The sequence below is a fragment of the Anarhichas minor genome, unplaced genomic scaffold (genome assembly GCF_050575085.1).
Source record: "Anarhichas minor isolate MPS153535 unplaced genomic scaffold, ASM5057508v1 ptg000033l, whole genome shotgun sequence".
Classification (NCBI taxonomy): domain Eukaryota; kingdom Metazoa; phylum Chordata; class Actinopteri; order Perciformes; family Anarhichadidae; genus Anarhichas; species Anarhichas minor.
Genome location: NW_027466479.1, coordinates 10463975 through 10476667, shown reverse-complemented (window position 1 = coordinate 10476667; position 12693 = coordinate 10463975). Strand labels below are relative to the sequence as shown.

Sequence of the window (12693 nt, the reverse complement as noted above, 5' to 3'; positions counted from 1 at the left end):
CACTGCTTACCGTTTGTCAGAGCTCAAGTTGTCATTCATTCGTCTTCACTGTGTTTGTGTGCGTGTGTGTGTACTTGTGTCTTTATCTGTGTGTGTCTGACATGCTGCAGACGTCTGGCGGTGTGGACTGGCGTGCGGAGCTGCTGGATGCTGTGCGGCAGGTGTTTATGAGGGAGCGCAGCATGCTGAAGAGCACCCTCTACAGCCAGCTGGACCTGCTGGACACCAGCGACGCCATCATCCACCTCAATCAGCTGGAACGCAGACTGGCTGAACAGGTCCGAAAGAACAACTCTATAATCTATAATATGGCCGGAATACACTCGGATATCTCATTTACAATCCAGTACTGGCACAGATGATAAAGAATTCTCTTGACTTTCCACTCCTTTGATTATGATTTGTGCTGATCAGTAACCAAGTTTCTGTGATCCTGATCCAGGACACTGAGCACAGAGAGGCGATGGGGTCGCTCCACACTGCGGACAGGTCCAGTCTCATCTCTGAGATTCATCAGCTCCGAAGTCAACTAGAGCAACTTCATCAAGGTGAACCATTTTAAAAAGAAACTACTGTCGCTCTGCTGATGTTCTTCCAGCATTTTGATATCTTCTCACTAGAAGTAGCGGGTCCTGGTATTGACGTTCTCTGATTGTTGTCCTTCAGGTGCTCTACCTGTTGCATCATCGGGTAGTGAACGTAGCGTGAAGGAGCAAGGAGGAGGAGCTGATGGAGCAGTGGAGGCAGGCAGGCTGCTGGCGGAGGAGCTGAAGAGTGAACTGTTCCAGACTCAACTGGAGCTGGAGACGACGCTCGAGGCTCAGCACAAACACCTGAAAGAGCTGGACACACTCAGGTTAGACACGTTCACAGATGTGTGGCCAACACACCTGGATTTTTCTTGGGTTTACAGCAGAGCTATAGATGGGACATATGAGGAGAGGGTGTTAATACATGCAACAAAGTTCCCAGGCATTTCTTGAACTTTCTTGAAGGAACCAACCTTTAAAAAAAACTAAAACAATTCTATAGGATGAAAGTATCCATCACGGCTAAACTCATTGACGTCTCTGTCAACAGGGCAGAGGTATCACAGAAGGCTGCTGAGGTGGACGCACTGAACGACCAGCTGACTGAGGACCGGAAGAAGAGCAGAGATCTTCAGTGGGCCATGGAGAAGGAGAGGTGTCGAACGGGGAAAAACGAGGAGAGTAAACGAGAAGAACTAGAGGTAAGAGCCTTCACACAGGTGCCTTTTGTATGTTGGAATATTTTAGCCTGAATTGAAAGCTAACCAGCCACAAATTAGCTGTCAAGGCACATCTACTAGTTATATTTTCCCATAATTCTTCAGCTGAAGAAGTAATTCTCAAAAAAAGTGTGTTTCCATTGTTGTCCTCAGGACCTGAACCTCAGTCTGGAGGAGCAGAAGAGCCGCGTGGCCCAGCTGACTGTGACCCTGGAACAGGAGCGCCAGGCCTCCTCTCAGCTCTCCCAGCAGGCCGACCAGGAGCGTCTCAGCCTCCACCGACGCCTGCAGGAGTTCCAGGTCCAGCTGGAGACGGAGCGAGCCAAGGCCCTGGAGATGAGCACTGCGCTGGGGAGGGAGCGGGAGCTGCGGACGGGTGTGTCCTCAGACGGCGGCCCCTCCAGTGAGCAGCGGGACGAGGTGGATAGGAGGGGGCTCAACGAGGAAGGGAGTCTGCTGGAAAGACTGCAGAGGGAGCTGGATGACAAACATGCACAGGTGGGGTGTTTTCTAAAGAATTTATCTCCAAATGGCCACAAGATGGGGGATAAAAAAGTATAAATGATGATTATATTATGAATCCTTGTCAAAATGTCTTGTATTTCTTCCTCATCTTTCCTCTCCAGGTGGTGCACCTCCTCAGTCAAGTGGAGGCTCAGAAGCTCCAGGTGGTACGGAAAGACGAGGAGCTGACTCTGGGGAGTCAGAGGTCGAGACGGGACCAGGAGGCGCTGCTGGAGGCTCGGGCCCAGCTGGAGGGGCTGGAAGCACAAATGTCTGAGGCCCAGGAGCAGCTGGAGCGAGAGATGGAGAGGAGGAAGAGTCTAGAAGGAGAGAAGGAGCGACTGGAGGAGAGGTTGAACCAGTTAGTGGAGCAGAGAGGAGGGAGGGAGGGAAGCGGACATCTGCAGGCCGACGGCGACATTGTGAGTATCACACGCTCTTAAGTATTTATTTAATAGTGCTTCTATTCAGACGTTGTTATTGAAGCTGTGCTGTTGTTTCCTAAACAGCAGGCCGTCTTGCACAGCGAGTCCACCGACCGCACCAAAGACTGGGTGTTCCAGCAGAAGAGCGGAAATGTTCAGTCGGCAAGCTCCACCACGTCACCGCACCTGGAGGCCTCTCCAGCCGGTCACAGCGGCGGACCTCACCACGGTCCTTGGCGCACAGTCGACAAGATCTTGGACAAACTCCACCTCATTTCCTCTAAGATCCGCGGCATGGCGAATAAGAATACGGGGAGGTAATTCATGTTTTTATATTAACATTAAAAAGTTCTCCATATCAGCTGTTTAAGGTGAAGATATCAACTGCTTGTTCTGCTGCAACCAAGTGGCCAAAAAAAACTGTACAGCATTAATACAGCCTTAATTAACACTTAATAAGTTGTAACAGAATCCATAAATGTGCTATTACATTAGCCTTATGGAATTAACCCAATGTTTGTCATTTGTACGTGTGTGTGTGTGTGTGTGTGTCTGTGTGTAGACTGACTGCAGAGGTCGACAGTGAAGAGTTATCGTGGGTGCAGTCCACTGTTAATGAGGTCATCACTATGCTGCAGCAATCCCCAGGTCTACCCTCCGTCCCCGAGGTCAGGAACTTATATTTATATTATTATATTTGTATATTACTAATGTTTTATTTAATATTTGTGGATTTTGTGGCTGAGTTAAGTTTAGATTTATGATATGCAGAAGTAGACACTTCTCATTCTGGTGGACACATTTTTGATCAAAAGAAGAATTTCCGCTTCGCTGATGAGCTCCAATCCAACTGCCGAGCGCCTGTAATCTGACGGGACCCCACGTGGTTGTGACTGCTTTGTGTGTTTCCCAGCAGAGTGTTTCCTTGCTGGCAGGAGGATCCACCAGCGGCTCCTCCAACTCCCTGACGGAGCGGCTGCTGAGGCAGAACGCCGAGCTGACCGGTTTTGTCAGCCGTCTCACCGAAGAGAAGAACGATCTGAGGAACCACACGCTGCGCTTGGAGGAAGAGCTCCGACGCTACCGGCAGGCTGGACCGGGATCAGGCGACAGTGTGAGTACACGGCAGGAAATACTACTGATTGAGATGACTAGACAGATATCATCATAAATATTAGAAACACTGAAATCAGTATTATTGTGTACCAGAGATGTGGCAGCCAAAACGATAAGATAATATAAGATACTAGAAGTACCCTGATGTGGAAAGCTGAAATATAGACTTTGTTTTGTTCTGATTTTTAGCTTTTCATCTCTTGTCATTCCATGAAGAAGACTCTAAATAGACTAAATTCTATTGTTCCATTTCGTCCTGCAGTTCAGCAACAGGAGAGGAGTGTCGAAGGCGGACTCGTCGGTGATGATACTCTCCCAGGAGCGGGAGGCTTGGACGAGAGAGAAGGTCCGTCTGGAGAAAGCTTTACTTCTGGCCCAGGCCCAGGTGGCCCGACTCCGAGGGGAGATCAGGACCGACGTCCTGCGAGAGATAACGGGACCTGAGGCTGACAATGCTGCACTGAAGGTCAGCTAAAAACAGCTGATGATTCAGCTTGTATCTGAGGAGCTGGTAGTTAGTTGCTTGTAGTAACTGCCACCAAGAACACTCTTTGTAATCGTATCATTTTCCTTTGTCTCCAGAGGATGTACGGGAAGTACTTGAGGTCAGAAAGCTTCCGCAAAGCTCTGATCTACCAGAAGAAGTATCTGCTGTTACTGCTGGGCGGCTTCCAGGAGTGCGAGGAAGCCACGCTGTCGCTCCTCTCCAGGATGGGCGGCCAGCCGGCGCTCCCCGGCCTGGAGTCCCTCAGCCAGCGACGCCGGGCGCTGATGCGCTTCCGCTCTGCCGTCCGAGTCTCTATCGCCCTCTCCAGGTAGGCAGCCGGAGCTCCGTGTTAGTTTTGGGCAGTGCTTTCCAAAACCTCTTCATGTTAAATAAGGCTTATTGAATGAAGGCTGGGACACGGTCCATCGCCATTGTGCTACCTTCCTCGTCGATAGTGACTTAACAGACATTTATTTAAATGGAAATCTTTAAGATTTCCACTTTAACAACAAATTCGATTTTCTAAACGTTAAACCTGCTCATCTTCTGCTCAGAATGCGTTTCCTCGTGAAGCGGTGGCACAAAGCGACGGGGATGAGCTCCACAACCTCCTGCAGCGTTAACAAGAACGGAGCAGCACAGATTTCAGGTAACCAAAACAATATCAGGTTTTTACTTCTACACGGTAGAGAGTATCATTTAGGAGTGATGCTCAATACGTTTTTATTCTCCTCTCTCAGGTTCAGAGGCGAGAGACTCACCGTATCTTCACCCGGGCAGCGTGGACATCTACCGAGAACGAGGAAGTGGAGGAGGAGTCTCCAGCGGCAGGGGGAGAAGTGGACGTGAATCCCCCAGATCGGCTGTCTCCTCCACACAACACAGGTGCAACTTAAAATGGGGATGCAACTAACAGTTACTGTCCATCTAGATTAGTCTATAAAATGGCAAAAAAACCAAGTTATCAGCCCACATTTTATATTAATGTCATAATATGTTTATAGTGACTTACTGTGTCAGTTCTGATACTGAAAGGTCTGTGTTGTGTAGGTTTCACACGGCCGGAGACCACGGAGCTCTCACCTGTTCCCACCTGCAGAGCTACGACCCCGACCGAGCGCTCACCGACTACATCTCCAGACTGGAGGCGCTGCAGAGGAGGCTGGGGAACGTGACTTCAGGTAGACCGGTTTGCATTTAGTAAACACGAAATCAGCATATGTAACGGGTTTAATGCGAAAAGGAATGCCCTCATTAACCTGATAAACAGCCGAAAGACACTTTCTCACACAGGCACACACAAACACATTGTTTGGCATTATTAAATGTGTGTTGATTATCCATTAATTACTCTGTCAGTATCTTCATATTTTCAGTTGTTTTAACTCTATAAAGTCATTTTGAAATTTACCTAACTCCCTTTTATTCTCTCCGCAGGTGCTTCTTCGTATGCTCAATTGCACTTTGGCTTGAGAAGGTAGACGCTGCCATGTTACGTTGGCTTGAAGAGACTCGGTTGCCTTTTCTCGTGCTGAGCGCTCTGCTGTTTTCTATCATTCTGGTGTGGACTGTATCTTTCCATGTGGACCAAAACACGTTTTTTTTTATTGGTGTACGACATGTTGTATTCAGGCTTTGTGTCGCCAGCACTTAAAAAAAACGGCTGTTTGTAAATGAATCTGCCTCTTTGTTGTGGATGAACTGTAATCATGTATATTTGTCAAATGCTAATTTAAGACCATGTGATTAATTTATATGTTTGTGTTGTATGGGTGGAGCGTTGTGTAGAGAATGTTTGGGTTTATCATTAAGGAGGCTGCTACTGGTTATTCTACACTACACTGTGTTTTGTTTAGGCCAGACGGACTACAGAGGACATTTGTAGAGAACGTATTTTTGTAAAGCGTAGGAGCGTTGAATTTTCTGGGTATTTTGTCAAAAACTGAAATAAAGAGGACTACATTATTTGAAAGAGTTGTGTATTTTTTTCATTTCTTCATGTCCACTGACTAAAAGATAAAGGTTGCTGTACAGAAATGTAGTTATTCATTAAATTTGGTGTCAAGTGTTGGAGCTGATTTTTTCCAGTTTCTTTATTGAAAGAAGGAATTAAACATTAACATCACAAAAGGGACTAAATTAACCAAATGTCATGAGCAGAATATGTTCTTTAATGAGAAAAGACATTTAAGTTTGATTCAAATCCTATGAACAACAAAGCAGCGCGTGCAGTTTAACGTGCTGTCATCGTCAGTGCTCGTTAACTCAACGAGGTCCAGGTGGAAAGTTCTTAATTAGTACAGGTGACCTTTAAAACACTTTGTTCAAAGTTTAAATCCTCAAATATGCTGTTTTAGTTCATTTTAAGATTTGAGATATTTTTGAAGGAAAATGATCTGTGACAGTGTGGCAACATCCCACAACAGCTGATTCTTAATTCAGTCTCTGCACTAGGGGCTTACAGCTGTTTACAGAGGGTGCTGTTAAGCTTATTGTTTTATTTCTATGTGTTTAATGCAACAAAGGCCGCAATTTCACTTGCCTGTCTAATGACACAGACAAAGTTCACTGGATAACTACTAAAAAGAAAACTCAAGCTTCCACCCAAACCAATCTAGAATATGGACCGCCGTGTTTTACAGTTATTCGCTGAATAAAACTTGCTTGGGCTTCATTCACTCAACAGATGTTTCCCCTCCATCAAGTAACCTTATTTCTGACCATATTTTATTTTTAAGAATTCACATTGTGAATATTAGTGTATGTGTTCAAGTCAGAGTCAGTCGGTGTAATCATCTCTGGAAACACAAGTTTCAACAATTGTTGTCATTCAGGGCAAAAGAGTTCTGAAAGAAGCAAGAAATCTAAACGGTTGGGCATTCAAGCAGCGCAAAGAATGTTCATCGAAATGTTCCTCAATTCAAGTCTCAGGACGTCGGAGCTTCAGTTCAAACACTCGGGATGTTGGACAGTTGCCTCGTGTCTTTGCTCTTCCCGCCTCTCACTGTTTTCTCCTCTGGTATCTGATGACGGGGTTGTGAGGGGTATGAATCATCGTGGTGTAGTTGATTGTGGGGAAATATCCGTCCACCAGGTCAAAGTGGTACATGCGCAGTAAAGTGGACCAGATGGTTTTGATCTGGACGTAGGCAAAGTTTTCCCCGATGCAGCGATGGCGACCTGAAGAGCAGACGACAGAGGTTCAGTTTGGATTTGGAGGTTTTTTTTTAAGCATTTCTTGAACATAATTTAGTTTCTAGTGTGCTCAACAGCTAATATCTAAAACATAAAACAGAAAGCAAACTGAAGTACAAGTTGTGAAAGCACATGAACAGCAATTTGTTGATTATGATACACAATTGACCCCATTTGTCATGTTAATTAGTGAGAAATAACTTATTTCCTGAAACGACACTGTATTCACTAAGATTATTTCTCACCGGCTCCAAACGGCACATAAGCGAACTTCTCCCCCGCAGCAGGGTTGTCGTTGAGGTAGCGGTCAGGGCTGAACTCCATCCTCTCCACCCAGGTGTCCTGCAGACGCTGGTTGACGGTGGGGGAGACGCAGACCTGATGGCCCACAGGGATGGTGTATCCTGCTGCAGTCTGAGAGAACGAAGTAGAAAAACATACGCCGTGCTGAGAAATGGGGCATTCAAATGAAAAAGGGGAAACTATTTTCTTTTTAGCTGTAAAAGAAATACCCCAAAAAACTAGACGGGTGTTCTTACCTGTGGAGAGCGAGCCATCCTCATCATGGTCATGATAGGCGGGCGGAGACGCAGGGTCTCCTTCAAACAGCGCTCCAACAAGCTGAGATCTTTCAGCTGAGGACGACAACAGGACAATATAAGGATTAACAGACTGTTACTTAGTTTAATCTTAAGAACAGCCCAGAGGAACACTTACTTAGTAGAAAACATTTGAAGCGTATCTGTAATTCTCAGTAGCTGTTACTCAGTCGGTGAATCACTTCAACCAGGAGGGGGAGCACCTCCTTGTGTTTGGTCACTCGACATTGTGACTTATGATTTCATTGCAAATGATATGATACAATGTTGTACAGTCACACGGTACAGTCAGCCTTGCCTGATCGAAGTCGAGCTCCAGCCCTTCTCCACACACGGCCCTCTGCTCGGCGTAGCAGCGGTCCTGCAGAGCTTTGTCTCTGGCCAGAAAGAAGCCCATCCAGGCGCTGGTGGTGGAGGACGTGTGCTGACCGGCCAGGAGGAGACCGATCAGCATCCCCGAGATCTCGTTGTCGTTCAGGGGTCGTCCGTCTCTGAGGAGTGAACAGGGTCATTTTCAGAACTGGTGAGGGTTTAAAGGGCCGTAATCATGTTTTAAATGTTTTAGCAGAGAGCTTTCTACAAACACCTTTACTGACTATTTACTGATTTTCTCTGATGGTCATTTTAGCGACAGACACTTAACACTGGGATATCACTTTTCCATTGTGATGTAATGTGGTTTACCAGATCACAAAAAAGTATTATATTATGTACAATAAATAAAATTTAAAAAATTAAAATAAATTTAGAAAATTCTACCATCCTGCAGCTTACAAAAGAGTCACGAAGGTCTAGAAAGGTTGTTTTTTCTTTTATCTTAAAAAGTCTAGATTTAATAATAATAATGTATTTAATTGTGAAAAGGCTAAAAAGGTGATCCGGCAGCATGAGCTTACATTTGACACGTTTGTCCTCGGACACTGAAGCTATCTTACTTGTAGGTGGCGTCGACGAGGGTCTGCAGCATGTCGTCCACCTTCTCTTCAGATTGTCTGCGCTTCTGAATCACCTTGAAGAAGATGTTCTTGATCTCTGTGTGAGCTCTGTCCCTTTTCCTAAGCAAAGAAAAATAGTAACATTTGTGTTATTATTTAATCATTTTAAATACATTCTCATATGAGGTAGAGTCCAGTCAGGTGGGATGGTGTACATCTGAAAAATCGTGTTTATGTATGGATGGGTTTTTCTTCTTTGAATGACCGTTCCAGTAAATGTTTGGACGTCTCTTGTGCCATCGCTCCAGTTTATGTTTTCGGCAACGTCTTTCTTTCCACAGACGTGTCCTACCTGAAGCTGGGCAGCGGCAGCCAGCCGGGCAGGAGCCAGGCAGCGTGGCTGAACCCTCCGTCCAGGTCGGCGTAGAGCTGGGCCACTTGCTCATTCAGCATGCTGCGGATCTCCTTCCCGTGAAGGCAGCTGCTGGCCGTCAGGATGATCAGCTCAGACAAGGCCTCAAACAGGTCTGAAACAAACAAAAAAAGTGAGTCAGTTTTACGGGTAATGCAGGTTGTGCTGGTTTGGACTCAATATAAGGCTGCACAACTCATCATAACTTAAGTTACAAACTTTACAAACGCCACAAAACGTTGGGTTAAAGAAACCAAAACAAGCTGGAAGTAGTCTGATTAAAAGTGAATTATGTCACTTGTTCATTTTGTAATATTCATGTTTTAATCAAGTTATTTGTGAAGGATCTTACTTCTCTCCCCGCTGTCTCCCCATCTCTGAAAATACTCGATGGTCTCTGCCTCGATGATTTTCACATGTTCCTTAAAATGAGCAATGTTCAGTCCGGTCTTCAACATCTTCTTTTGTTCCAGAAAGATCTGCAAACACATTAAAGAAAGCATGCATTATAGCTGCAATATTCAGGCTTTTTTTTTTTTTTGCATTTATTAACCTGGTTGGATCTTATTTCTTTTCGCTTTTGCTTGTTGATATATGTGATTTTACTGACAGGGTTCGGCACATCGTAAGCTACTCCTTTGCCAAACACTGGAGTGGTCAGTCTGGAGTAGACGTCTTCTGCGTTCAGGTCCTCATTCTTGCTGTTGAACATCAGCGTGGCTGCTTCGCTGCCCAGCAGGTAGGTGAACGTGCTCCCCACCATGGTGAAGCTGAATACAGGGCCGTACTGTGCGTGGACAGCAGAGACGCAAGGGTTAAAAACACAACTGGAGGGGTTATGACAATAGAAATCTGAGATGTTGCAAGACAATTAATCGAACTCCTCTACTGTTTTAGCTTTTTTCATGTGTAATTTCAGCTTTTTACGGCTTCTAAGACTTATTTAAATGGAATTTATTTGTATTTTATTTGCTGGTCATAAACCACGTCCATACTGGTGTCACAAGTAGACTTTGTGTTGTCTTTAGGCAGGTGTGTACGTGTGCCAGGTAAAATAAGGTAGAGGCAAGCTTTCTTTTGTGTGCAAAACGCAACATAAGGCTGAAACTAACACTCATTTTCATTACCAATAAACCCGTCTAGTACTTTCTCGATGAATTGATCAATCATTTGGTAGATAAAACATATCGTTTCTCAAGATATATTCAAATAGCTTGTTTTGTGACGAACAGTCCAGAACATTTAGTTTTATATCATAGAAGAAGAACTGGAACAGTGAATTTGTTTTGTCATGCTTACTGCAACACTTACTTTTTCATAAGCATGTTCAAGAAATTCAATAGGGCTTCTCCCAAACGCAATGGCATGACCCAGGAAGGGGATGCTGGAGGGGATGTATGGTGGATATTTCTGCAAAAAAAACAAACACGATAAGTAAGAGTGCAATATGAATACGAGCTGGCAATTTCAACAACCATTTTGGCAAGTTTGTCTGACTTACCAGATCATTGTCAGAGGACGGTTTGAGCAGCAACTTGGAGAGATATCCCAGAGTGAGAGTGACGACAGAAGCTGCCAGCACCACGGAGGTCAGGTTGTCGTTCATTGTCCCAACAGTGTCCCCGAGCAGTTTACTGCTCATTTCATACCAGTGGTAAGACATTTTAACGTCCTCCTCTCTGAACAACAGTCCCACTGCAGCCGGTAAATGTCCAGTGCATCTGACGTTAACGTTGGCGGACCGTTGGTAATATTTCCCTATTGGCTCTACCTGTCAATACTCGCCCCGCCCCCGCCTGACCAACGGAGGCTTTCTATTGGCTGCTGACCGCGTGTCCGTCAAGAAGCCGCCGCTGTGATTGGCTGCCGGCGCCTGAACCGATGTCTTGCTATATGATGTCACTCCAGCAGCACCAACACAGTCTGCGTCATCAACACTAAGGATGTCTTGGATAATACTGCGAGTGGTTTAAAAAGTTTCTTTTTGACCGAATAAAATATGAAAAAGCTATCTGGCATATAGACTGAGAGAACATGGTATAAAGTAGGCTTTATGATTTACATTTTATGACATGGGCTTTCCATTTTACTTTAATATGATATCATTAATAGCCACAATGAGCCACACAACATAAGCATTATGCTGCATATTATACTAGTGCAGTCCCTGCTCATACAAATAGCTTCCCACTCAACACTGCGCTTCTCTGGGTCCTCAGTGATACACAATGACATAGTTGCATCACACACCCAAGTCGCAGCTGCTCACGTTCAGAAACAGTCTGGTTCACCAGAAGAAATGTGACCGTTGCCATAAGGCAAGATAGGCAAACTGGGCATGAGGACCCCCAACTAAAAGGGCCCTAAACAGCCATAGACTTATTATATAATATGATTTCTTTATTATGTTACTATTCTAACTCATTGTACTCTGAAATAACTTACAGAAGCTTGCAACTAAGCTGAATAGTCTGCTACTTACTGTGTGTTTCTACTTCAGAGAAAAGAAACCTTGTAGGACTACATTTACCTGACGGAGAAATGTTACTGGTTACATTGCAGATTCCGATTTGACTCACAAAATATAACAATTAGAATATGATACATTATTATTCATTGAGCTATCCAGCATAATAGAACTGAAAGCTCTACCACATTAACCCTGCCCACGTTTGTGGATCATTGAACCAAAAATTGTTGCATTAAAGCGGTTTGGGGAACGCTCTGTGATTGTTTGAAAAATGTCACGCGAACGTTAGGAAAACAACGTCCCACGAACATTTGTGGAACGTTAGAATATCCACATTCCCAGTTAGAGAACGTGTGAAAAGAAAGCATGACTGTGTTTGCGTAAGGCCTCAATTCAACAATTCCAGGCCTGAAAACACATATTCAGGTCAGGGTTCATGGTTGGAAACAGCGGTGAAATACCCTCAGCGGAGTTCATTTCCACCACAGTTGTAAAGTAGAGCATGGATTCAATCCGCGGAGATATTTTGCTGGCGGTAACGTTATTGGTGTTATAAGTTTGTATCAAGTCTTACAGCGGGGAAACTTACTCACGCCATGGGGAAAAAACACAATATCGTGCAAGTAGTACTGGCTGCAGCATACTAAATAAGACATAGGCTAATAATAGTAGCTTGCTTTGATACAACAGCGATGGTGACAAAGTAGAGTGTTTTAAATGAATGGCGGTTAAGTTATAAGTTACACAAGTACACAATTTGCATTGCAAGGATAGAGTGGCGCTGTTCCTGTAGGCTCCAGGGAAGTGAAGAAAAGTTCACTTGTTACATTATCCAGCATTCATTTAGCTTTGCCAGCCAAGTTGAACTGCAAAGAGCCGCTTGTCTGCCCGCTGCGGACGACATGCTGGACTCTCTGCAGAGACTTGAAGCTCAGCCTCAGCTGCTAACCGGAGAATGTGTCGTGTTTGGCTCCAAATTCGAAAAAGCAACATCCTCGCAATACACCCCCCGCCAAGTGTGAAGTAGATGGGTTGAGCGGTTCTCCAGATATCCAGAGATTCCTTGCTTTATCGTGAGATAAGATGCACAAAATATATGCACATCTTGCTTATTAATAACCAGTTTGTGTCATGGTTGCATCCTCTATAATATCAACTGAAAATTATTTTCTAAGGATTTCAACAATCCACATCATTCCTTATTATTTCACTTCCCTCAATTCACAGCTGGTTGCCTCAGCGGCTCATGTTATAATTCTGCATCGGCCTAATATTTCATAAGATTAATCACTTAAGTTAAT

The 12693-nt window shown here is 44.7% G+C and overlaps 2 protein-coding genes across 8 annotated transcripts in view; one reads left to right on the top strand and one right to left on the bottom strand.

Moving 5' to 3' along the window:
• Positions 1-5746, top strand: part of akap9 (A kinase (PRKA) anchor protein 9) — a 59674-nt gene extending 53928 nt beyond the window's left edge. For 5 of the 7 annotated variants that reach the window (XM_076105665.1, XM_076105668.1, XM_076105667.1 and 2 more), the window contains 15 exons: positions 111-278; positions 443-548; positions 667-856; positions 1081-1231; positions 1403-1747; positions 1876-2175; positions 2263-2495; positions 2741-2846; positions 3092-3292; positions 3557-3760; positions 3877-4109; positions 4336-4430; positions 4522-4666; positions 4832-4962; positions 5219-5746. In XM_076105665.1, the coding sequence (XP_075961780.1) occupies positions 111-278; positions 443-548; positions 667-856; positions 1081-1231; positions 1403-1747; positions 1876-2175; positions 2263-2495; positions 2741-2846; positions 3092-3292; positions 3557-3760; positions 3877-4109; positions 4336-4430; positions 4522-4666; positions 4832-4962; positions 5219-5262 (2652 nt within the window). In that variant the 3' untranslated portion in view covers positions 5263-5746. The remainder of the gene's footprint in view (positions 1-110; positions 279-442; positions 549-666; positions 857-1080; positions 1232-1402; positions 1748-1875; positions 2176-2262; positions 2496-2740; positions 2847-3091; positions 3293-3556; positions 3761-3876; positions 4110-4335; positions 4431-4521; positions 4667-4831; positions 4963-5218) is intronic. The other 2 variants (XM_076105666.1, XM_076105663.1) reach the window with 1 other exon arrangement.
• Positions 5747-5931: 185 nt separating this feature from the next.
• cyp51 (cytochrome P450, family 51) lies at positions 5932-10675 on the bottom strand. Its single transcript, XM_076105675.1, has 10 exons — positions 10424-10675; positions 10234-10332; positions 9533-9709; positions 9275-9401; positions 8863-9037; positions 8511-8630; positions 7874-8066; positions 7516-7611; positions 7222-7390; positions 5932-6961 (listed from the first exon to the last, which is right to left on the bottom strand). The coding sequence occupies exons 1-10, from the start codon at positions 10583-10585 to the stop codon at positions 6783-6785; spliced, it is 1497 nt and encodes a 498-aa protein (XP_075961790.1). The 5' UTR covers positions 10586-10675; the 3' UTR covers positions 5932-6782.
• Positions 10676-12693: the final 2018 nt, after the last annotated feature.

Bases quoted from the DNA above. Each gene is read 5' to 3' on its own strand.
- cyp51 (XM_076105675.1), bottom strand. From the start codon at position 10,585: ATGTCTTACCACTGGTATGAAATGAGCAGTAAACTGCTCGGGGACACT. The intron at 10,333-10,423 runs GTAAGTCAGACA...TTTTTTTTGCAG, and splicing joins CGTCCTCTGACAATGATCTG to AAATATCCACCATACATCCC. The intron at 8,067-8,510 runs GTAAGATAGCTT...TTCACTCCTCAG, and splicing joins CTCGTCGACGCCACCTACAA to AGACGGACGACCCCTGAACG.